The 27,212-nt window shown below is 35.0% G+C and overlaps 1 protein-coding gene and 1 pseudogene across 1 annotated transcript; both read right to left on the minus strand.

Annotated features, from left to right (window-relative positions):
- Positions 1-9,688: 9,688 nt before the first annotated feature.
- LOC126594268 (benzyl alcohol O-benzoyltransferase-like) lies at positions 9,689-14,867 on the minus strand (annotated as a pseudogene).
- A 4,824-nt stretch (positions 14,868-19,691) lies between these two features.
- On the minus strand, positions 19,692-26,059 carry LOC126591766 (exocyst complex component EXO70A1-like). The gene is made up of 11 exons (XM_050257444.1): positions 25,704-26,059; positions 25,323-25,418; positions 25,009-25,214; positions 24,133-24,369; positions 23,221-23,359; positions 22,888-23,100; positions 21,911-22,116; positions 21,067-21,264; positions 20,879-20,978; positions 20,157-20,386; positions 19,692-20,064 (listed from the first exon to the last, which is right to left on the minus strand). The coding sequence occupies exons 1-11, from the start codon at positions 25,860-25,862 to the stop codon at positions 19,947-19,949; spliced, it is 1,902 nt and encodes a 633-aa protein (XP_050113401.1). The 5' UTR covers positions 25,863-26,059; the 3' UTR covers positions 19,692-19,946.
- Between the last annotated feature and the right edge of the window lie 1,153 nt (positions 26,060-27,212).

Consider the following 27,212-nt stretch of genomic DNA (forward strand, 5'->3'; position numbering starts at 1 on the left):
GCAAGTCGACTTGGGAAATTTGAAACATGACATGGGATAAGCTGGAATAGCCAGCGCTACCGATTTCAATAAGCTTTCTCTCCCAGCCATAGTTAATTCCTTGGCTTTCCACCCTTGGATGCGATTTTAGATACGTTATTTGGCATAGCTAAGAGCGTCACGCTTTGACCTGCCCCAAATGGAAGGGAGACCAAGGTATTTTCCGGGGTTATTGGTGTTCGGAATCTTCAAAATTGAGCATAGAATATATCGACAAGAGGTGGGAGTGTTGAGGCTGAAGTATATAGCTGACTTGGAATAGTTAATACGATGCTGGGATGCATGACAATATTCCTCAAGGATCTCCATCAAATACTTGCAATTTCCTTCACTTGCCCGAATGAAAAAGAGAGAATCATCGGCGAAAATGAGACGTGAAATTAACGGACCACAACTGCAAATTTTTATACCCCGCAAAGACAAATTGTTAGTGGCAAAAGCAACACTTCTAGATAAAACCTCACTCACTAGTAGGAAAAGATAAGGGGATAAATGGTCTCCTTGTCTTAACCCTCTAGTAGGATGAAAGTATTTTCCCCGCTTCTCATTGATTACCACCAAAAAGAAATGGTGGTAACACACCCCATGACCAAACCAATCCAACCCTCATTAAAACCCATCATCCGCATTGTCTCCTCCAAGAAATCCCACTCCACCCTATCATATGCTTTGTTCATATCTAATTTAAGCGCTAGCTCATGTCGCCCTCCACTACTCTTCAACTTTAGGTAATGAAAGACTTCGTGGGCTACCAAAAGATTATCTTGTATTTGTCTACGAGGGACAAAAGCATTTTGGTGGCATGATATGATATTTGGAAGGATGGTATTCAACCTATTGGCGAGGATTTTGGAAAAGATTTTATAGGACTTGCAGCAGAGGCTTATTGGATGGTATTGGCTAGCGTTTTCCGAGTTAGGTACTTTTGGAATCAAGGCAATATGGGTTTTGTTGATTTGTGACAAGAGGATATTTTCTTTCGAGAAATCATTGGCAGTGCAAACAATGGTCTCATTCAAGATATGCCAGAACCTATTGTAGAAAAATCCTGGAAATCCATCAGGACCATGGGCCTTTAGGGATCCCAAGTGAAAGGCTGCATCTTTCACTTCATCATTGGTAAAAGGAGAGCATAACAAAGCATTCATCTCCAGGGTAATGGACGCTTGCAACCCAGTTAAAGCTTTCCCCCAATCTCTTGCCATCTGACTTGTATAAATTCATAAAGAACGTTTCAAAGGTATCTCTTATATCACCATTTTCTTCAGCCCATACTCCATCCTCATTTGCAACTCTCGTGATTTTGTTTTTACAACGCCTCTGCATCGTTGTAAGGTGGAAGAAGCGAGTATTGGAGAGCCAGCTAATCCTGGAACGTTGTTGCCAAAATTTCTCTTCTCTAGCCCAAATACTAGATAGTTGAGCACTGATCTCTAATTCTCTAGCATTATTCAAGATAAAACTGCTTTGAATCTGCTCAAGCTCCCCTAATAACTGGCCAGCAAGTTCGTGATCTTTTGAAAATTTCTCCTTACTCCAGGCAATGAGTCTTCGCCTGCAACAGCTAGCCCAAAGAAGAAGACCATTTGTGTAACTCACTCCTTCCAAGACCTTCATTCCACCCTGTCTCGACAATTTCCCTGCAGTCAGGGTCATCAGCCCAGAAAGCTTCCAACTTAAAAAGCTTGCGGGATTTAGGAACATCGGAGATAGTCTGGGACAGAATAAAACAATGGTCTGATCCAATCCGCTATCCATGAGTTACAGAAGAACTAGGCCATTTGTCAATCCATGCTTCATTCACTAAAAACCGATCCAACCTTTCTTGTAGGATAACAACTTCATCTTCTTTCCTAACCCAAGTGAACAGCGGGCCACAAAATCCAATATCCAGGAGATAGTTATTATCTATAAAATCTCTTAGAAATCTGGCTCTGATAGGATTCCATTGACTCCCACCAAGCTTTTCATGTTGCCATAGAAGCTCAATAAGATCCCCCACCACCATCCATCGCTTATTAATATCACTCCCCGAGTGTATAATTGATGCCCAAAGCTCTGTTTTTCCACATGATATGGGGGGCCATAAATGAAGGAGCAACGAATATCCAAATTACCGAAGAAGAGTACACACGAATATCATGTAGGACATATTCTGAAATCACAACAATAAGACATTAGGATCACGAATAAATCAAATCAATACGAAATAGAGATCGATTAATTATATTGAACTTATCTGTAGAATTCGGAAGACATGGTTATGAAGGTGAAGTCATTGATGAACATTAAGTTGTCTTCTACTTCCAATACTTCAAAATATCTCTCTACCATGAATAGGGTTTGGCGTGAATGAGAGAACAAGCGTATGGAAGCAAAGACTTAACCGTGGTATTTATATCATTAGGGTTTTCATCACATTCGACCTATCATTGGCTGTTAAGATCTACCCTATCTCTCTAGTATTTAAGTCCCACCATGATACGATATCTTTATAATAAATCTATCAGATTTCCTCTAGGTTAATTGCAAGGGATAAGACTCCATAATCCTTATTAGGTTGGGACTATCGAATCACTTGGTTGCTAACCACTCGATAGACAATTGGCTTACAACAAAATGATCCAATACAACATTCATTGTCATTCACAATCTTACATTCTCCCACTTGAATGTCAATTATTCATCCTAACAAAATAAGAACTCATGGTGATCACTGAGTCTTCATAAGTATGCAATAACCTTTCCTAGTAACCTGTCACTTTGAATCGAATGCAGAACCAAAGAAAACAAAGAACAACTTGGTCTGTTCTTTGCACTCCAGGATTACATACACATTCAACTCAAAGTACTTTGTTACTAACGAAGTCATGGTGTCAAGAGCTAATAGTCAAAACATTAGCTCACAATAGTCGAACTAAAAATATGAAAATATATTTTAGTACAAAAGTAGTTCACAAAAGAACTCAATAACGTTGGTAACAACATCCAACTTTGCTGTCAATTTAGAATATAATAAGAGAACAAGTAAAATACGATATACTGTTTACAAAATTAGGACCTCTTATTAAAACTTATGAACAAAATTTAAACCAAATTTACTCTTAAAGTATCAGCCACTAACACTTCAAATTTTAAACACAAAAGGTAATCTCTTACTCCCACTGATTAACAGAGGCAAAATTATATATAGATAAATTATTATTACTCCCACTGATTAAGAGAGTAAAACAAAACTTAGTAAATGTCTACAAAATGAAACAGATACCTTACAAATGTTGGAAATGTGCCCTAAAACCAATCATATGATGATACTTTACGGACATTTCACATGTTAAACTAATCTAGTTTAATATCAAGGGCAAACATTATTGTTTGAGCCGTCTCATATAAATGTTATATGCTTAAACGATAAGTCCAAGGAATATGTGATTCGGAGAATGCGATCTAAAGAAGTTAGATTCATGAGACCATTCTTTCGTAGACACATCCTAAACGTTCCTGATCATAGGATTGCCAATTGGGCATTGACAGTCCGTTAAGATCAGTACGTCCTGTGTCTTCTCTCATGGAGAGAGACTAGTCTCGAGTCATTGGTGTGTGTGACATCAAGACAAGTACGTAGGTGCTCAGTAGAGAATGAGTTCACTGAACACGATCAACGAAGAGTTCTCATATTCATGTCACATGAGAACTCATGGTTGGGATAATGCAAAGTAGTCCTTTGACCTGAGGCATCACGTTTGTCTTGTGGTTAAGTCCTTGATCTTTGATTATATCAAAGTCACCCCATCCGCGGGTGTCCATGGCATCGTTGGGGTTAAGCCACTTAGCTATGGAGGCAAGTGAATGCGCAACAAGGGATCTCTAACCTTCAAACCGTTTGAGAGAGAATACTCTATGATATGATTTAGAACCTCTTGCCAGAGTATGAATGAGATTGAGGAAGTCGTTCCAAATCACATTCAAGGTAATCATATAAGCACACGAATCACATTGGATAGTATACATGAATAAATAAACTATCAAACCAAACAATGTGATCAAGAGTATTGTATTAGAGAAAGACCTTATTGCATTTGTAATCCTAAACTGAATAGGTTCTCTACCTCTTCTGATTAGCTTGGGTAACCATGATATGCTGCTAGGTGTCACTCATGGTTTGTGGAAGCCCTAAACGTGTGTAATCACTAAAGGGAGAATTGAAAGTAAGTTTCAATTCACAATCTATTTGAAAGAGTTCTAATCGCCCACTGCCTCGCTAAAATGAACCTAATGGATCGTACACCGTGTAAGGTGGAGATTGAAGAAACAATGGAAATGAGTAAGAATAATTAAATGGTTTAATTATTTATGGCAAGGATTAATTAATATGTTAATTAATCAAACGAATAAGTTCGTTAAAGACCTCGGGATAGTTTTGGACCTTAAGGCCCAATGGGCTTCGAACGTCAAGCCCATTGACTTAAGTTGTATGACAATTTAATGAATAAAGATTCACAAAGGCCCAAAAGCCCAAATCCCTTATGCGGCCGGCCATGTGTGTTGAATTAGGGTTTTTGGTTCTTAAGTCATTTAAAGAAGTGACTATATAAAGAACTTTATAGCCTAAAATTCATTATGGGTTTCTTTTAGAGAAAATTGGTGAGAACTTGTCTCTCCTTTTCTCTCTAGGAGGCCGGCCCCCTTGGAGGGTGTATCTAGCAATCCCACTACTCCAAGGTCACTCATTCCTTTTCCAATCTCTCCTTGGTGTGGAGACTTAGAGGTTCTCAATTTTGGGAACTTGGAGAAACCTATTCTTCCATCCAAATCCATAGATTTTAGATGCAAGGAATGAAAGCCCTCTCTTTGGGTGATTAGCCTTTGCTTATGCAAAGAGGAATCTACAAAGGTATATATTTCTCAACTCACTTTGATTTGAGTTGAGTCTTGGTTCACCAATCTACTAGGCTTTGAATTTCATGGGTAATGTTTTGTTTTTGAATGCATGCAAGCATGATTCCGCCTTTTAATTGTTAAATGCATGCTATAGATGTTATTCAAATGAACATGTTTTCACAAAATAATCATTCAACAAATACTCCCATTAGCAAACCATTAGTCATGGGATCTAAAACATAAAATTTGTGAGCTCAACATCTTTATTCTAGATATCTGTAAGGAAGTGACTCTTGTGACTACAAAACTATACAAAATCATTTGGTCAGTTTTGTTCATCTAACATTTGACAGAAATAGAAAACTTTAACTAAATGTTTTCTTATTGCATCAAAAGCATATAATTCTAGAATCATCTTTGGACAGAAACTAATTATATTGGGTTTGCATAGCTAAAACATGAAATACAAGGGTAAACGTATATAGCTTCAACACTTTTGAGCAGATGAAGTATATGCAATCTTATCAATTTCACGTTTCACTATACATTGATTTATAGTTGTACTGAATAAGAAAACACTTTTAAGTAGATTAATTATTCATCAATAACATATAAATCACAAGTCCAATTTCTTGAACATACAAGAATTAATAAGCAAAACACTTTTGAGCAGAATATACTCATTAACCCTTCTTAAATTTCCTACAAGATTAGTTGCATATATAACAAATAAAATATAAACAAGTATGATAATGTACGTTTTATCTACCAAAACTATGACCATTAAAAGCATGCAAAATTGATGAGTGTGAAGCCCATATTACATTATTTCTCCCACTTGGGCAAACACTCAAAATTGCAAGGTTAAACACCAGAGAAAGTGGTTTTCATATAACAAAATATAGGGTAGTTGAATCAATAAAGATACTGTAATCTCTACCAAAATGTCAAATTTAATCATAATTTAAATAAAACCAATTTACAATCTTTAATATGCTCAAAACACGAAAATTTCTTAAATAAATTAAAGGTTCATTTCATTAGATAAATAACTTTTAATATGCCCAAAACGTTAAAATTTCTTAAACAAATTTGTTGTGTCACAAAATAGTTGGTTTGGACATAATAAACCATCTATATGTATCAAAATTAGGCTTATATAAGGAACAATATCTAAACATTATTAATCAATCTAAAAGGGACAAGTGATTAGATAAACCAATGGTTACAAAATTTATTTTAGTGTATGAGAGAAGACTCACATATGTTTTAAAGATTAGGTCATAAATTAAAATGAAACCTAATAAGAGAATCCAAACTCAAAATTTATGTTTTAATTCTAAAACAAAGTCAATTAAAGTAAACACATAGATATCTCAACAACATCAATTTTTCAACAATAATTTTAATCCAATTTAGAATTCACAGAAAATTAAGGCAAAAGATTGGCAAATTTACCTACTCATTCTCGATTCTAGAAGATTCATCATAGAAGTAGTCGAGTTGTGGAGGATCGAACAAACTCCAAATTGCATGATTGTTACATCTTTGGGCAAAAACTAATCATGCAAAGAAAATACCTGTATAGCTAGCCAAAACACAAAATACATATAGCTTCAACAGCTTTGGCCAGATGAACATATGTTAAAAGTATTTTATGATTTGCTATAATACTAATTTATAATTGGTGAATGATTTCCTGAATTTCCCAGTGGGACAAAAGTATTCACCATATAAATTAGAATTCTGATTTTTCAAAATAATCTTTTAGAATAGTATTAAATAACCGTTTTGTTGGATATTCAATGATTCTCAAAAGATTCAATCAGACACAAAAAGTATGTCATTGTTGACATTGAACAATAGAGTTTTCGAAAGAGGAAACTTGGTTATTCAGTTATTCGATAGCGACCAAAATGATCAATTAGTAAACTGATGCCACTTTCCAATTTCTCTCAAAAGAAAATTATCATCATAATTAGAATTGATGACCAAACAAAACATTGGTTTAAGCAAAACAAACCAATACATCTTTAAATCAAAATTTAATCAGCGTTGTCTATAAAATTCATTAGTATTGAGAATTTGCATAAAATAAAGACATATCAAAACCATAACCTTGTATAATAATTGGTACCAATAGATGTGCACATATCAGTGAAACAATATCACATAACAAAACTAGTTTTGAAGTACCAAAAATAAAATTCAGCAGTACTACTTTAGTTTGCAAATTCACTAAAAACTCAATTCTCTTTAGATTGTCATGAAAATTTTTTTAGGTATGCACCAAACATATATGGCTACTATTTCGCAAAATTTCATGATTTTTAAAATTTTATAAGCGAGCCAAAAAATGAATTCGAAAAGAGAGGTGCTGCAGAAACAACAGAATTTCTGCAAAACATATCCGAGACTAAATAATTCACCAAAACTTCAATCTTCCTCCAATGTGCATGAAATGTTTTAGAAATGAAGTAAACATATAAATCTGTTAATTCCCAAAATTTCATAATTTTTAAGACTTTACAATTGTACAAAAAAAATTAGAATTGGGATGTGCTGCAGAAACGACAAAAAATTCTGCAGTACATACTGGAGACTTAATAATTCACCAAAATTTCAATTTTTCTCCAATATGCATGAAGATTTTCAGAAATGAATTAGACATGTAAATATATTGTCACCCAAAATTCCATGATTATTGAGATTTTAAAAGTGGGCTAAAAAATAAAATCGAAATGGAATTTGCTGCAGAAACTGCATAAATTCTGCAGGACAGTCCCGAGATTAAAAATTCACCAATAATTCATTTTCAAACCAATGCTCATAAAAATTTCCAAATTTGAAATAAATATCTCAATGTATGTCATACTAAAAGTTCATGAATTTATGAGTTACATAGATATATCAAAATAATATCACAAACAGACTATTCTGCAGAAGTCTGCAGAATTCCAACAACATGGCATCACGCTTAAAAATTTACCATAAATCCATTTATGGTCCAAAAAACTTGAAAAAATACCAACGTCTAAAATCCATTTAATATTACGACATGAAAAAATTTCATAAAATTTGAAGTTAGGGAAGTCTATCAAAAACTAGAGTGTCTATCATGCCCAGGTTATAGTGACGACATGAATGGTTTTCCTTTTTATCTGAGTTTCTTACCCTTTTCTACATATCACATTTTTAAATGTAAAGTCCTTTAATTGATTCCTCACTCCAAAACATATTAACACAGAGAATACTTATGTGGAGCAACAATATTAAGCCTAAATTGAATCATAAGTTGTCCAGACTTATAGGTAATCAACCATATGAAATATGCACTTATACCAAACAAGAGTCTGCAGAAGATTTACGACACCATTGAAGAAACTCCCGAAAATTTCATTTAAGAATTGATAGTTCAGAACTACTCATATAAATAAGGTACATGAATTTCAAATTTGTCAAAATAACTAAAGTCCATTAGAATTGCAAGATTTATGGTTCGAAAATAATCTAATTCATTGAAAGCCCCAATAAAAGTTTCCTTCTAACAGATTTAATTAATCATGAAATCAATGCAGCAATATAATTAACAAATACAATAAACCTAAAGCCGTGTTGTAATCCTTCTCTACAGCACAACAATAATTATTCTGGAAAAAGAAGACAACCCTATATACTCAAGAAAACTCCAGATTCTACCAAAAGGAAGGAAAAAGGCAATTAGCCGGCGACAAATTATGAACTCCAAATTCACCGTGTAATTAAATTATTTCCCTTTTAATTTTCTATGCCCAATTTCAACCAAAATTGCAATTTTCAGGGATCATGAAGTCAGTAAAAAAAAATTATAAAAAATACTCTAAAAATTAAGCGGAAGCCTCAAAACAAATTTTCATGAGATGGAACCGTAGAAGGCATCCATCCAAAACAATAAGCAAATTTTCTTTAGTATGTGAATCATCTTCAATAAACAAATTTGCTTATACCTTTAAAACGGACCCTAAGCTTGTTGTGCGGCTCTGATACCACATGTAAGACATATTCTGAAATCACAACAACAAGACATTAGGATCACGAATAAATCAAATCAATATGAAATAGAGATCGATTAATTATATTAAACTTATCTGTAGAATTCGGAAGACATGGTTATGAAAGTGAAGTCATTGATGAACACTAGGTTGTCTTCTACTTCCAATACTTCAAAATATCTCTCTACCGTGAATAGAGTTTGGCGTGAATGAGAGAACAAGCGTATGGAAGCAGGGACTTAACCGTGGTATTTATATCATTAGGGTTTTCATCACATCCGACCTATCATTGGCTGTTAAGATCTACCCTATCTCTCTAGTATTTAAGTCCCACCATGATACGATATCTTTATAATAAATCTATCAGATTTCCTCTAGATTAATTGCAAGGGATAAGACTTCATAATCCTTATTAGGTTAGGACTATCGGATCACTTTGGTTGCTAACCACTCGATAGACAATTGGCTTACAACAAAATGATCCAATACAACATTCATTGTCATTCACAATCTTACATATCAATGATAAACTTGGAAGAAAAAAGCAGATCCACTCTAAAATCATGTTTCCACCAGAGGCTTAAACCTCCTGCCAAACCAAGAGGATCCACATTGAAACCTCTTTGGTAACCACACTGTATTCGTAATTGGTTACAAAAAGAATAATTATATATATACTTCTTGTCTACGAAAAGTTACCAACGACCTTCTCCAACGTACAAGTCCTTCAGAAGGAATTCAAGGAACGTTCGAATTTATTCATACCAAAAACATCCCTATTATTAAGGAGGCGTCCATATTACAGTAGAAAAGAAACTAATTAGGGAAAATAAAAGCAAAGAAATACATGCATGTATATGACATACATATTTTACAGGGCAGACAAAATATATTTAGTAGAGCTATGAACCCTAATCAGTTCTTCATCCGCATTCAACATGGCATCTAGTTCCTTGATAAATTTCTCCATCGCCACGGCCGGTAAACAAACGGGAACCACAATCCCATCTTCCTCTATTGTCTCTAAACGGTATGTAATAGCTAGCGACGACCCTGCCCTTCGCTGGCCCACCATAAGCCGCTTTCCCCCACCCAAAATCCACCTCTCGGAACCCAGCACGGGTTAAATCCGACATAACGTAAGAATTCACCACCGTGAAGTGGGGCCTACCCTTAATAACCATGAGGGCAGCCAACGACCGCATGTGCTCCTCCGTCACGTCCGCCTTGGCCTTCCTCACCAGCTCCAACGCGTACCCCAATGGATTGTTGCATAGCCTCCCTGCCGTCGTCACCGCCACCGGGTACGCAAGCGCGTTGCCGTAGTAACCCACCGGCAACGGAGGGTTGAACTTGGACCGCGCGTTCACAACGCACAACACGCGCACCTCCTCATTTGGGTCTTTCTGGAGCGCGATGGTACGGCAGCGCCAGAGGCAGGCCGTGAGGACCTCGAACGTGGAGCTTTTGCTAAGGTACTGCGGGACAAATCTTCGGATGGCGGACACCTCGGTGGGGCGGAAGAAAAAGGACCGGAGGACCATGTCATCAGGTGGGATTATGGTGCCTTTGGTGTTTTCCACTTCTTCGTACTCGCGGTGCGGGCATGTCACGCGGAGTGGGTCACGCGCATTGAGCAGCTCCCGCTGCCACACGGGCTGGACGGTAGGGAAAGTTGCGCCGCGCGCTATCTCTCCTACGGCAGTCATGAATTGGACGAGCCCCGCCGCGTCGCTCATGGTGTGGTTAAGACGGAGGGCGAAGATGAAACCACCGCACTGGAGGCGCGTCACCTGTTTATGAATTACGACAAATATTGTTTAGTTGGAGAAATTTTTCTTTTGACTAGTGATACACCACATGTTTTTATGTAAATGATAAAAAATTTTATTTTTAAGTTATTAACTTTTTAATACAAAAATTCCACTATTTATATAATGACACATGATGTATCACCTCATATGACGGTTACATTGAAAAATCTCTCGTTTAGATTAAGGCTACACTGCAAACAGGACAATAATTGTCCTGAGTTGCCTAACTTTATGTACTATCATGAAAAAAAAAGACAAGGACAAGGATTGTCTGCCCTCCCACTTCCGGTGCCCTTCTGTGCTCTTCTGTTTTGTCCGGTTAAGCCACGTCAACATTTTATATTATTTTTTATAGAGATAATAAGACAAAATGAATAGTAATATAAAATGTTGACGTGACTTAACCGTGACCACATAAACATAAGAGCACGGGAGGGCACCGAAAATAGGAGGGCAGACAATCATTGTCCAAAAGACAATAATGTCTCTTGATAGCTGATATAAACATGTGATAAACATTAATGTCACTTGTTATTCTAAGCACCTGTTGTTTGTTTAGACAGTCAAGATACTCTTTTGGAGCTTACATTAAAAATGCCATGTACTCTTTTGGATCATCTAGTTTACTGTAAGTACTTAAACCATTGCCGAAAGAATCATGCATGTGATGAACATTGACACTCAAAATTTCTCCATAGATTTTCATCGTGAATGATAGATTGCAACTTTGAAACTTTCTCAAAAAACCATCAAGAATTTAATCATGGATGCATCATGCATGATAGATGACAACGTTGAAAACAAAGAGGGATGGATACTTAAATATTATTCCACTTAGCTATACAATGAAGAGCAATATAGATATTAAGATCATCTTTAAAGGAAATATCAAATTATAAGAGTCATATTATAATTGGTGACTGACGTGACAATCTAAAGTCTTATGTCAAATTTTCTTCTTCTGCAACCGAATTGTCAAATATTATTTTTCTTATTAAAATAGATCTTTAAATGGTTGTAATTATTAAGAAAATGTTAAGACAAAATTTTTATTAGTTGAACTATTACTAGAATAAGGGACCCACCATTAAAATTAATTAAAAATAAATTTGACATTGATGTCAAATTTGACTCCTAATCACAAAGCTTTCAAATCCAGTCAACAAATAACACTTTGGTTGGAAAAACTTTTGATGTCAAATATGCATTGTCGCATCCCGCTTAGAATTTTGATATCTCATTTGGAGATGCTCTAAAGTAAAAATTTATTAGCCTAGCACATCAATCGAACCCACAGAAGAAATTAACATATCTAAGGCAATGTGAAGCGAATTTTGAATTTTATAGAGATGACCTTCAAGTTTCAGGAGGTAAAATGGGATTAAAGTCGAGTTTCAGGGGGCAAAGTGGAGCGACTTTGAGTCTTAGGGAGTAAAGTGACAATTTTGAGTTACAATGAATAAAGTGAGATTAAAATCGAGTTCCAAGACGTGTATTAAAAATAAGCCTAAATATTTTTTTTTTTAAGTCATACTTAAGTTGTCATAAAATAGTCAACTTGTTACGTATAAGTCAATATCTAATTTGTATGAATCCATTTGTACCTTTTATTGTTTTTGGATAAGAAATACTAGCCTTCATTGCTCACACACGTGCAGAAGGCATTTTTTGAATCACGGTGTGCTACGTGCGACTTACACATTTTAAATGTATTTATATGCATAAATTGACAAAATGAAAGTCAAATATTTGAAGTAAATGAATAATCTTAGATCATGCTAGAAGAAACCCCTTATAAACCAATTAAAGCAACTTAATTCATATAATAAAATCGGTCTCTATAGAATTTACATTAAGAATAGATAAAATAATATTTAATAAACAATTGATTGAATCACATTATTGCTAGCCCATTGTGAGGCTCCCCCTCTTTCTTAGTGTAGATAATATCGTTTGTTAAAAAAAATATCATTTGACAACTAATTTAATGACATTAGTATCCGCGTGCGAAACACTTTTTTATAACAGACATTACATGCCTCTTAAAATGTTTTGAACGTATTTAAAAATAGAGAAAATAATATTTAATAAATAACTGATTGAATTACATTATTGCTAGCTTATTATGAGGTACTAATTAAAAAAACACAAAAAAACATTAATTCGAAAGGAAAGTTAAATATTGGAAGTAAATGAATAATTTTATTTCATGCTAAAAGAAACCCCTTATAAACCAGTTAAAGCAGCTGAATTCAAATAATAAAATCGATTTCTATATAATTTACATTAAGAATAGAGAAAATAATATTTAATAAACAATTGATTGAATCACATTATTTCTAGCTAATTGTTAGGCTAAGCCCACCCCCTCCCCCTTAATGTAGGTAATATCATTTGTTAAAAAAATCATTTTGAAAATTAATTTAGTACCCCTTATAAACCATTTAAAGTAGCTGAATTCACATAATAAAATCAGTCTCTATATAATTTACATTAAGAATAAAGAAAATAATATTTAATAAACAGTTGATTGAATAACATTATTGTTAGCCCATTGTGAGGCTAAGCCTGCCCCCTTCCCCTTAGTGTAAATAACATCATTTGTTAAAAAAAAAAAAATTGACAACTAATTTAATCACATTATTATCTGCCTGTGAAAGACCTATGTTATAACTGATATTACACGCCTCTTAAGATGTTTTGAACGCGTTTAAAATAGAGAAAATAATATTGAATGAACAACTTATTGAATCACATTATTGATAGCCCATTGTAAGGCTAACCCAACCCCCTCCTCCTTAGTGTAGATAATATCATTTGTTTAAAAAAAAATCATTTGGCAACTAATTTAATGTAATTTAATCACATTATGATCAACATGTGAAAGTTTTTTTTATAACAGACATTACAAACCTCTTAAGATGTTTTGAACGGCTTGGTGACACCAAAATCACTATTCACAACATCTGATTGAATCACATTATTACTAGCCTATTGTAAGGTACTAATTTTTTTTTTTTTAAAAAAAACTTTACTGATTTATCACCAACACTACGTGTCTCTTAAAATATTTTGAACACAATATTCATGATTTTTCTTATTTTTTATTATATTTTTCTTTCTCCTTCACGTGAGCACCATTAACTTTTACTTGTCCTTTCATTTTATTTTTTTTATTCTTTTCTCTCTTCCCACTTATATTTATATTATATTTTATGATGACCAAATTACCAAATTACCCCTGTATTATTTGATATATTATATTGGGTTGCTTTTGGATTTTTTTGGTTGAGGGGCAATTTTGTCCTAATATTTTTGTTGAATGGGGTCACCCCAAAATTTTGTCCCCATCCGTGACATGCACTATTCATACACTGTTCATCTCACCATTGGCTTTATATATAATAGACTTACAAACTAACCAACTTGCAGTTAAAAACTGAAAGTGTCAAAATAAGGTAATAAAGACATTAGCTTTTTTGCTGAAATAATAGGAAGGAGAGTAAATTATTGATTTGGTCCCTTAATTAATATAGAGTGAAGATTAAGTCTTAAATTTTGAGTCCTAACTTTTTATAAAGTATATACGTAAATGTACCTGAATTAGTAAGAGTGGGCAATTAAGGACCCCATCGGAACCAGGAACATTATAAAGAAGCTCTTCCAAGCAGGGAAACGGCGGCTGAAGGTTGTCACCAAACTGCTTTAGGGTAATGTCAGCGTCAGCCTCAATGAACATGATACCCTCAGCCGTGCATTCCACTGCAAGCTTCCGGTTAGGCCCTTCCCTGAGCCTACCTGCAAAAGGGTAGTAAAACACTAGAGTTTGTGCAATTGCCTCTCTAATGACATGTACGGGGTCCCTCCCTTGCATAGAAGGATCGTACCGATAAAACTGTAGCCCGGGCATCTGAAACCGAAGACCTTCTTGGTCATCGATATCAGAAAGTTGCCGAAACTCATACGGCGTGGCCTTCGCCGGCGCTACCAGTTCTGGTTGGCACCTCCGCACTGTGAACACCAAAGAACTAGGAAGGGATGCCATGGCCTGAGTGAGAGAGAATTTTGGTGGTTATCACACTAGAATCTTGACAGGGTTGTAGTCGGGGGTTATGTATTATCGTAGTTCGTAGTTCTACTTGGAGAGTTTATTTATAATGCAACAGAGGGCTTTGGGAAATGTGAAAGCATGGCCTACACGTTCACCAAAAATTAAAAAAAAAACATGGCCTACACCTTTTTTTGTGCGACCCGACTTCTCTGCCCTCCCAGTTCGCATACACTCTCATCCCCTCCTATTTTGTGCAGTCACGGTTAAGCTACATCAAGATTTTATATTGATTTTTTTTAAGATAATAAGACAAAAAGAATAGTAATATAAAATGTTAACGTGGCTTAATCGTAATCGCACAAATAGGAGAGGATGGAAGTTTATGGGAACTGGGAGGGCAGCGAAGCCAGGTCCTTTTTGTGAGTGTAATATTTGGGGATTAGAATTCTCTCCCCTTCTCTTTCTATCCTCTTCTATCCCCTTCTCTCACATTTTTTATTTTGTCTTTCTCTTTCTATAAAAAAAATTAATATAAGATGTTGACGTGGTTTAACCGTGACCGTTTAAATAGGAGGAGAGGAAAAAAAAGAGGGGAGAAAATCCTACTCCTAATTTGGGTGGGTGTGCGAAAGCATGGCCTACACCTTTTTTTGTGAGTGTATTATTTGAGGGACATGGATCCTCTTCTGATCCATTGGTTCTAATCCATCAAATCCAGTAATTCGGGCTATTGAAATTTAATCCAACGGCTGAAGTTATTATAACTTTTAAAGTGGGCTCCTGTTTGTAACCGTTAAATCAAATTTCAATTGCCCGGATTACGGGATTTGGTGGATTAGGACCAATGGATCCAGAGGGGATCCATGTCCTTATTTGAGTGGGTGGGTGTGAAGTTGCATTGTTAACTGTATGGATGTTTTTCTTAGTTTTCAAAAAAAAAAAAAAAGACTGCATTGTGAATTGCATGGGTGTTTTTTTTTATAGTTTTTTATTTGCATTAAGAAAAAGACTGTAATGTGTATTTCATGGCAATGACAATCTAGAATTTTAACATAGGATGGTCCAAATATAAAAGAACAAAAAAAAGACGAAAATACCATTGAACAAATAAATGGTAAACTATTAAATTTGCATTCCTCATGTAGAGTAGTTGTTCTTTACATTACATAGATAATGAAAAGAACTATTGTTATACTTAGATTTCTCAAAAGTAAGAAGGAAATTAAGATCAAATCTCATCATTGAATTGAGAAGTAGCTACAAACAACAACAAAAAATATGCATGAAAAAGGATTTTTTTTATAAAAACAAAAAAAAAATTATGTACAGCAGCCATGGGTGCTGCACGTTGTGCAAAACAAGAGCAGGAAGAAGAAAGCCTTTTTTTTTAAATTGACTTGATTAAAACGACATCATTTTGAACCAAGTCATTAAAAATTTTGGAAACAAAAGTCACCATCTCTTTTTTTTTTTTTGGATCAAAAGTCAAAATCCTAACAAATTAACCATAAATCTGTATCAACTAACATTAAAATAAGTAAGAAATAACACTAAAACTTACAAAAATTCTAAAGTTAATGTTGATGGGCTTCGGCAGTTCGGCTAGCTTGGGTAGGAAGAGGAACGGAGCAGCAGACAATTAGGTGGGTAAAGTGAATTTGAATCTGACTATTCTAGAAAAGATGATGACTTTTGACCCCCCACAAAAAAAAAAAAACAAAACAAAACAAAAAAGGGTGACCAAGTGAATTTGAATCACGTGAAGGTGAGTTTTTAAATTTTTTTAATGATTTTATTCAAAACGACGTTGTTTTGATCAAGTCATAAAAAGTTAAAAAAAAGGGCTTTCTTCTTCCTCCTCCTGTTTGTTTTGCACAGCATGCAACAGTCATGCATGCTGTTCTTCTCCACTAAGGATGGGCAACAGTTATGACGGGCGAGTAACCGTGGTTATTTATCCATAACCATTTATTCTCATACCCACATAACCGTTTATAAATGGTTAACCATACCCATAACTGTGTACCCATTTAACCGTAACCGTTTAATACACGTTTACCCATTTATCATTTTTTAACCTGTTTATCCTTTCTTTTTTACCATTTATTCATTTTTCACCCGTCTACGTGTTTTTTTAACAACTTGAAAATTAAAAAAGAAATATTTGTCATAATTTTCTTTTTCCAACAATTAAACACCGTTATAGGTATATTCATCATACATTTCCTCATTTTAATTTTTTAAATCCTTATACCATTCTAATAATTGAAATAATAGTTTACAGACGATATTTTAACTGTTAACAATGAAGGTAATATAAAATTTGCTAAGTATTCTTGCGTTACGAAAACTGTTAAAAAACAGTATTCTTGTGTTATTATAACAATTGGTGTACTAGCTTGGAAAATATCTCTTTAGGAATGTAAACATCCATTTCCTACTCAATTTCAAGGGAGTTTTGATCGGACTGACATGAACCTTTATAATGGACTTGGACTAAAAGAAATAGAAAAAAAGAAAGTGTTTGGACTGAAAACATGTGTCCGGCCTGTTCAAGGCCCAACTCACTGGATTTTAACTAATATCTTGATGGGTATTTCATTTTGTTGCAAATGAGTGTTTTTGTTGCAAATGAACAATGTGCAACCCAAGTTTACAAAAGTGCTTTATGACGTGGCATAAGGAGTGTGTAAGCGACTGCTGCAAGTGGACTGAGAAGTAGTGCATTCATTCCCTCCCTTAGAGTCGGGGAGCATCAGGTTAGTCATAAGCCTGGACAATGAGAAGCACATGCCTTAGCTTATCGGTAAAATAAAGAAGTGTGCTTCTTCCCCTTTTGGCCACTAATGTGTGTGGTGCCCCTCTATTCACGTAATAGACTGGTGGCAAAGAAACCCTCTTTCACATTAAAGAAGGTAATTCAATCCATTTTTTACAGAAGACAATTGCTTGCTAATGGCAATTTAGTAGTTACAGAGGAATAAAAGCTCAAGTTGCAAGATGAAAACTCATCCTCTGGCAGCAATCAAATCAACAACCTTGATCAGAAAGGGAATGAACTAAGAGAAAAAGGCTTACATTGGGCGTGAGGGCTTAACCAACCAACTTCGACTGGGTTCCAACAGTTTTTAAATATTCATTTTAATATCTTTTCGTGTATTGAAAAGAGGCATATTTGTAGTCGTTAATCATGTACATACTGACTGATGAGTCAATATTATATTATATATTTTATCCTATTCTTAGTATAATTTGGTAATTATTTTGGTAGAATTTTGATATTTTGCTTTATATTTTAAATGTATGACATTCGACTTCCTCTGAGGCAAAATGTGACCAAATAGATGAATTTTTGAGTGATTCAAATTGGAGGACGTTCATGTGTCCCTTGGCTTACTCATATCAAAATTTGGGATTTTTCTACCAAGCGGTTATTTTTCTAGCGATTAAATAAACGAGCAATGTGCGTTGTTGGAAAATGACGTTTTTTTTGCTGAAACTGCATTTTTGGAGCCCAAGATAACTTCAGATGGGTTCGTGGCCTTCTTGAAAAGTGTTCAGAATAGTTCAAGCTTTAAATCTAGCTATTTTGGGCCAGTTTTGGAGTTGATTTAGGTCCAAAACGTGGCTGTGAGGTATTTTGGGCGAATTTACCAAGTTAATTTAGGATGTATGTTTCCTATTTTATTTCAATTTATTAGGTTTCCTAGTTTTATTCTAAGATCTTTTACCAGGAGGATTTTAATTAGAGTAGTATAAATAAGCCTTTGTGGCATTCGTTTTCTCTTACGCAACATTGGAGAGAAGAATTTGGCTAAAGCTTAGAGATTTTCATATGTTGATTTTAATTATGAATATGCGTAGCTAATTTTCTTTTGTTAGTGCGATACTTTGAGTCTTAGTATGAATATATAGTTTTTATTTAATTGCTTATGATATTATGTGTGCATGCTTTGAATTATTAATCACTGTGTTTTAAACTGTCTTTGTGTCTTAATGATTCGCGACCATTAGGATGTTTAGATAAGTAATTAGATGCAATTCGGTTGGAATGCCACCCGGGAATTGATTGTTGCTTCTTGTGATTGATAGTTGTAATTTCACCTATGGCGAATGTCACGTCGTAGGGGTTGCAAGGTTGTTCAAAGGTTTTTCACAAAGCGTAATGAGTCATGCATGTTTATATTTGATTTGAATGCCACAGACAAATTGCATGTTTGATATATGTTCTAGCTTGAATGCCACAAATAGAATATGCATAAGGAAAACCTAACCTTCAAAGTTGCATGGATAATTCATAAGTAATTAGTAAATATACATAGGATTTGTTAAGGAATGATGGAACCCTAGTGCTTTTCCAAATTTATTTCTCAAAACTTTTTCTCTTTGATTTGTTTTCTTCTTAATTGGTTAGTAGTTGTCTTTCCTACTTTATGTTTTTATTAAATTTCGTTTTTATTATTTTTAAATTCAAAATCAACCTTTTCCAATCTTTATTTTCATATAATTAACTAGGATTAGGGTTTCTCATAAATTGTTTTAAATAATCCCTTTAGAAAATGACTTTGTTTGAGCCGTTTATACTACAACAACATTGTTCTCTTACAAGTATTTTTAATGTTTTTATCCCTACTTTTATAAGTGGTAAAATCCTTATCAAGAAATTTTATCACTGACCATTCCACGAAATGAAGATTTTTCTCTACAAACATTAATTGTGCATATTGCATATTTCCTCTTCATACATAACACATGTGGTGTAGATGCATCATACACATGTATGTACATACATTAATTAAGAAAAAATACTGGTAAAGACAAATTTTATACTCGAACAATAACCACACTATTCTCATTTTAAAAAGTACGAGATAATTATTTAAAAGTGCTAATAGCAATTATCTCTTATTATGTTTTCTTTCAACATTTGCACAGAAACGAATATTTCCTACATATTTCTCATTTGGAAGCTGAAAATCAAAACGTAAAAAGAACTTGAATGATTAATTGAAAGCTTTACATGGGGCATATAACATCGCTTATTATTTAACCTCATCTTAAGTTGTACAAAGACCACCACTGGAAGCTAAGTCCCTACTTCTCATTTCTCAAAACAGGCATGTCAACTACCTATCGCTTCTGTTCTCCCCACGTCTTACTCTCAAAAAATTCATTCAGCATTGATTCAATATTCTCCGGACGTAGCTTTATATACTTCCCCGGGTTTTTTCCGTTCTCGACCATAGGCCTGCAACACGATGCGCGTCAACGTTGATGCCAGAAATGCAGAAATTATGGATCTTTTTCAAAGGAAATGTTCAAAAATAGGAGAAAACTTACCCGAAACGTTTGATGAATGATCTGTAAGCAGGCAAGAGGATTTCAGCAACAGCTAGCCTTAAAGACTCTCGCAATTCGCTGTCAGGAACTGTCCACTGAGATTGCCTTTGATGAAGCTCCTCAAACTGCGTGTTGAAGGTCTTGAACCGATCTTTCACCATTGCTCTTGAAAGTGAACTGCTATCACCACCTGATGGATTTCCACCCTGAACGGTAAGACACTGCAGAATCTGCATCACAAAAATCAAATAAAGACACCAGAGCATGTGAGAACGATTTTCAAATAACAGGTATTCGAGCATTGTAACTTTTAGAGTAAAATTTTGACAATAGTTGAGCCCATTTACTACTGTTATAGCGGATAAAGATGTTGCCATACTTCAACACCTTCTAATGGTTTATTCGAAACATATGAATACCATAATCATCTATAATGTATTAAGAATACACAGATTAAAAAATAGTCAAGACCAGGAGGCCAGGGGAGTGGATCAAGGCCACATGATCAAGTGTCCCACGGAAAATATCGAAATGAATGGATATACTGTGAAATTTTCGAATAAAGGGTAAATTCAGGCTATTGATAAAAGGAAAACATGACCAACACAAACAAATCCCTTATACTCAATATCTAACAAGAATTCAAAACCAAGGAACAAGGCAGCATCAAAAGAAAACAGAAAGAATATGGTGGAGGACTAGTACAAGCAAAGAATCAAAACCTTTGCCCAAGAAACCCTCTTATACTGATTTGCATGCTGCTGCACGATCCTTCGGTGTATCTGCACCCAGTCATCCCCCAACAAATCCTTTGCTTCTGACCTGTATATAATTACTTATCAGTTAATACAGTAGTAGCATGCAGATAGGATCAGTATCTTTTAAAGAGCAGAATAACTATAGAACAAACCTCCGCACGGATCTCACTATATAGTGAATGTTGTTCATGAGAAATAACTGAGTGAGTGCAGGATCTTTATACTGCTTAGATTTTCCATCCAGGTTGTTCTGAAGAGCCTGCATAATCCTTGTAGTAACCTTTGATAACTGAGACTCTGGCTCACCTTCATCAAACTCTTGAAAAAGTTGCTTCAGTGTAGACTGATAACTGTGAACATTTTAAACAGTCATGCGGTGATGTTTGCACAGTTACTGTGAAAAAGTACCAGAAAACTAGAAAGAGAACCGAACTTGGGATTGGGAGAAAAGGAAGATACAAAAAAGGCAAATGGCGTAGCTGATAGATATTTTAATTGATGTGGAAATTATTGCAATGATCTTGATAAATTAAGGGCATTCACATATAAGCCCTAGATAACATCACACTTTAGACAACACACACTTCAAACTCAACACTTTAGAGAAAAACCCAACTTAGTTTGTAATACCAAAATAACTTCGCAACTAAAAATCAATTACGCATGACAAGGGGATGGATGAAGGGCTTTTGTCTCCAATTGAGCTCTTAAAAAGTGTTTTTCTCTAAAACTTATAGTTGTAGGGGCGTTTTTTCCAGTTTACTAATAAATTAAACATTACCATCATAACCAGCCAACGTGGAGACAAACAATCCAAGTAACTAACAATTCAACAAAGCAGAGAATTTACCAAAAGCAAGGTCAAACAAATTATACAGAGCAGATCGCCTTCAAAGACATTAGCAATCATGAATGCTTCAAAGTTACTATATTTGCAATCTCCTCAGAGAAGGAACAAAATAGCAAGAATTAGAAAGCACAGGAATAACTACTTACTCGAAGAGAAACTTTACATAGTTTATCACGTAGCTTGTCAAAGGATGGACGGTTCCATCAAGAACAGCAGTTTTCGTGGCATCCTTTTCAACAGCTTCTTCAAAATCACCAAAAGTTTCCTGGGCTGTTTGAGCTAGACGCTTTGTCAAACTTAATGCAGATTCCCGCATTTCCATGCAAGCTTTACTTCCAAAAAGTAACTCAATCTGAAAAATAAGATCTAAGAATTATATTTTAAGCCATCGATCGTTTCCTTAGAAGTATTAAACCAACATTTGATGTAACATATATAGATAAAGACGAGAACGAAACTAATATTTTGACCTTCTACTTTCGTTAAGAGTTATAGTTTCCTTGCAATATAAATTTCTGTAAGAACTCAGCTTGACATTATTACACTTACCCCCATGTTAATACTTTTCAACCTTTTGGCCTTCAATATACTCCAGCGATCATCTTATATAAGTAAACATATGATTTTGTGAATTCAAATGCTGTTTATTGATGAGTTCTAAGGTGTTGTCAGGCCTCATTCAAACTTACACAAGCTCTGCCATGATTTAAGAAACCAATACTAAGGTCTTAACAAGGATTTATATCAGCAACATAGCATCATTTTCATCATTTTCACATTCACATCGAAGCCAGCACTACAGTGAAGAGTGAGAAACTGCATGTTCTATCCCAAATTAGCAGCAATGGATGGACTTCAGAAACATCTTATGCATGTTGGTAAAGTGCTTTAACCAAAACGATCTTGTACATAAACTAATGACTGAGTGTGTGAGTATGTGTTTGTTATCCATCCAAAAAATTAATTGCCATGTCCATATCTAACAGGATTTAAGTTTCTGCCATGAATCCCTACACAATATGTAGCAAGAAACCCTCAAACTGTTTAATCAATCAAGCGACTAACAATTTCAGAAATTTGTAATCATGGTCTAATTTTTATGCAATTACTAAAATTTCATTACCTCTGACTGAAGGTCCCTCATTATCTCATACATGTCTAAAAGAACAAATAACTTTTCAGGTGACCTCTTGCTTCTGGCAATAGCCTCCCCAAAACTGAGGAGCATAGCCACACTGTTTGCAGTAACTTCAGCAAAACATGGATCCTTAAGTGTCTCAGCACCTTCAAATATTTGATCACAGATTTTCTTTTCCCCGGAAAACAGCAGCTTCACCTGTTTTGAACAGTACAGCGGTACTGAAATAAATAAGGATAACAGCCGTAGATAAAAAGCAACAGCAACCAACAAACAAGCCATTTACAACCAATTGAGCTAAAACTCATGAATCCTTACAGCAATTCGCATGTAATGTATCCAATTCCCAATCTTAGCCTCTAAAACCTCCCACTGCATTTTCTGGACATCATCTTTAGTAAGTCTCTCCACGCCTAGTTTTCTCAAGCTCTGCTCCAAAACAGAAGCACGAGTGTCCCTATAAGAACATCTTTGTCAGTCTATGAATAATATGTAAAACGAAGATCAGAAAGATTCGAATTGATTCACTTACTCAACCAAGCCTTAAGTTCAAATAAGTGGGGTTGGCTACTGGAATCCTTTCTCTCCAGTTTTCCCTATCTATAGTCATATCCTTCGTTCCCTCTTTGGTATCTTATGTAGAAAGGAAAATGACCAAACAAAAATATATCTCAAACCTATTTAGAGAATAAATGTAAAAAGTGCAAAATCTCCACCATCATTTTTTTCTTTTTCTAGTATTCTTTTCTCAAAGAAAAATGATTTAAATCATAATATCTGAAAACCAATAATCTGTATGCTGCTAGGAAGTACAATGGACTATTTCCATCTCATCAAGGTCAAAGCATGACCAGGCAAATGAATTCATGGCTTAGATGTAATTTAGGCCTGCATTATTTGGAAATTATAAGTACATCATTTTGTTACCTATTCATTTTAATTCGTAAAAAATAACTCAACATCGGTCAGGAATTTGGTCAGCATCAAGCGGTCAGAAACCAATCTATAAAAATGCAACTATTTTGTAACTCTTTTAGATGAAAAGGGAGAAAAGGTGAGAGCAAGAGGAGCATTATGAAGAAACCTTTTGAGTATATTCCTCTTCCTAATGAATACACCTATTATTTAAAGATCTACTTTAACTAAGAACAGAAATGATCACACATGACTGACAATGCAAGCAATGGTGCAACATAACATTAAACCACGCAAAGGAAATAAAGAATTCACCTGTAGGTCCTAAATAGCTGTTGTTGATGGCCAGCTAGAACCATTTGTTGGGCTAAATCATGCAGTAATGGCAGAACCCTTGGGGGAATAAGCGTTAGTGGTGTGTAAATGACAGGTTTTAAACTTTTGTTTGGGTGTTCAGAACCCTTTCCACCAGCATCATTTTTCTGTCCAGCTGGATCTGGTCGTAGAGAGTCAGGGAGACAATCAAATAGACGATCAGGCTCCACAGGCTTGCTGAAATACGAAAGAAAAAAACTTACTTGAGGGGCTATGACCTAGAGTTCATCAATTGTCAGTCCTGATATTGTATTGTAGGATTGGCATGGTACAACAGGAAATATGGCATAACAAGAGAAACAGGAAACGACAAAAAAAAAGAAACATTGAGGTTTATTAACTAAAAGGTTGAATTTAACCAAACCAAATCTGTAACACTTGAACTCTAGGACAAGTAAAACGTCAAGATTTATCAACAAAAATAGAGCACCAAGAATCTTACATAATCATAGTTCTTATCATGTCTGTTGGCTTGACAAAGCTGTAGTAAAGTTAAAATCTTCTTAGTGATTTCAACTTCCTAACTACCATCATCATTTTTTCTTAATTACTTTCTATTTTTTCATGTATTTGAGACAATGTTTCTGTACAAAATTCAAACTTCCAGATCAAAAATTACAGAGTGTCTTCCTCAACCGAGATGGAAAAAGAAAAATAAAAGAACAAAAATATAAAAGGCTTAATTAAATAAAGTGGAAATAGTAAACAAAAGTTCAATGCTTGCATGTCATGTTTAAAAGTTGACTGATAATAAGTTGAAAGCAGGAAATGGTAACTGAAATTCCAAAAAGATGTTTTCTTGTAATTAAAGTGAACCTGTAATTTGTGAGCAGCTGTCTAAACTCATCTTCGAGCTTCGAGATGGCTTTCGAAAGCAAGTTATTGGCATGGTGAAGCACCCCATCACTGCTCTTAACATTTTTATGGCTACTAAAGAAATGAATGATGCTTCTCAGCTGATCAATTGCTTCCAAATAGCTTTCCAAATCCTCATGTGGCCCTCTCAGTATTTTAGCCTCTGCCTAAACCAACACCGCCACATTTTCCAATCAAATTATCCGCAGACGTCAACAAACAAGAACAAATTACAAAGTACATTGCATCAACAAATCGAAAAAGAGCTAATTAACCTTTCGTGTGAGGTCGAATTGCCCCAATATAACCTCTACAGCCTTCAATGTCTTATCAATGTTCTCATGCGCCCTCCGAATCGAATGAGTCCTAATCTACCATCCACAATTTTCACCAATTCGCAAAGAAACCCAAATCAAAATCCTGAATTTATGTCAATTAAATCTAAACATCTCATCAGCTCCATCTACATATACTTACATTATATGGAAAACAAAAATATCAAACCAAAAGAGACATAAATTACACCAGACGAACGAAAGGCAGCGTTTGTAAACAAGTACATTTCCGAACCACGATGAAGAAGGTGACATTTTCCTCAGGTTTCTCGGGAAACAAGCGGAGAAATAAACAGAGAGAGAGAAAGCGAGGTGACTGACCTGAGTGGGACGCATGGCGGTTTCGAGGGCGGAGAGGCGGTGGTCGAAGGAGCCGAGAATGGCGACCATGTTGTCGGTGATGGTCTGGCTCTTGTGCAGCGCGTCTCTTATAGACGAAGCTCTCGCTTCGAGGGCCTCCATTGCCTGCGGAACCCCCATCTTTCCAAATTTTCTCGCCGGATTTTCCCTCACTTTCTCAGTGACTGTTTGGCAAGCGAGAAAATGCGAAAAGTGCGATTAAATTTCAGAGCACGGGTTTGTTGTGACGGAGACATCCGATGAGAAAGACGTTGCGTAATAAGTTGTTCATTTTCTTTTCGTCCGTCGTCGAAATGCGGAGGGAAACGAACGAACGCGGTTATATGAGAACGAAACAGGATCGTCGTGTCAGTGGAGGGCTCTATATATGTGGGACCCAATTCGTTCGGCCGTGGCTTTCTGGATAATAGGAAAGGATCCCCTCCATCGAATCTATCAATCTGGATCCTTGAAATTTAATCCAACGGTTAAATTTATTATAACTTTAAAGGAACCCATATTTTTAGTCATTGATTTAAATTTTAAAAGCCCAGAATGGTGGATTTGGTAAATTTGATGGAAGAGATCCGAAGAGGATTCCTTTCCTTTCTAATAAATTGTGCGGGTACTTTGGCAGCTAGTTTAGTAGTATATATCTTTACTTGTAGGTGTGAAAAGATATGTTTGAATTTCGTTGGTACCAAATTAATATGACAAAATCTTTGTGTGGTTTATCCTAATCTCTTCACGACTTAGTGTAAATACTTGTTGTATTAAAACAAAGGGGTGTGATATCCACACACCCCTTTTTACTTCTCTCATATCTTTTTAATTTTCAACCGTCGGATCAGAATAACTAAAGAAAATCAAATGACAGAAATTAACAAGGGATGTAGGAGAAATAAAAAAATGTGTGGATAGCACACCCCTAAAACAAATAGTGTGGCTTTCTTTTCTTTTAATAAATATATTTGTGTACCAACCAGCTATATGTTTTGAATTCTCACAACTTAGATGCACATGTTGATGTTGGATGGTGCTGAAGTGGTGATTGGCATAAATTTGGCGTTTTTGTTGAAGAATGTAAAGTCCAACAACGAAAACTTGTTACAGTTCATTTTGCATAATTTCACCACTAATTGTATGGAGACATTTCTGTATAAAACTCCAATACTCTGAGCATCTTCAGCTGGCTCGTAGCTGAAATTTTAAGAGGATTTAAAAATAAAAAAAAACCTTAACGAAAAGTCTAAAAAAAATTTTAGTTTTAATGAAAAATAACGTGCAGTGAATAGTACCAAAGAAAGATAAAAATGTAATTTTTTATTAAAAATAAACAGTACCGAAAATATTTTGTTAAAACTTCCTATTAAATTTATTTTCGATCACACTCCCCATTTCACGCCTAGGATAACAAATCCTCTGGTAACGGATAACATCGATATGATATGATTTAGCAACTTTCGATACCAAGTGAATAAAGTCAATAGA

Source organism: Malus sylvestris, chromosome 12, assembly GCF_916048215.2.
Source record: "Malus sylvestris chromosome 12, drMalSylv7.2, whole genome shotgun sequence".
NCBI classification, from domain to species: domain Eukaryota; kingdom Viridiplantae; phylum Streptophyta; class Magnoliopsida; order Rosales; family Rosaceae; genus Malus; species Malus sylvestris.

Bases quoted from the DNA above. Each gene is read 5' to 3' on its own strand.
- LOC126591766 (XM_050257444.1), bottom strand. From the start codon at position 25,862: ATGGGGGTTCCGCAGGCAATGGAGGCCCTCGAAGCGAGAGCTTCGTCT. The intron at 22,117-22,887 runs GTAATGAAATTT...CTTATTTTTCAG, and splicing joins TGAGGGACCTTCAGTCAGAG to ATTGAGTTACTTTTTGGAAG. The intron at 21,265-21,910 runs GTAAGTAGTTAT...AAATGTTCACAG, and splicing joins TATGTAAAGTTTCTCTTCGA to TTATCAGTCTACACTGAAGC.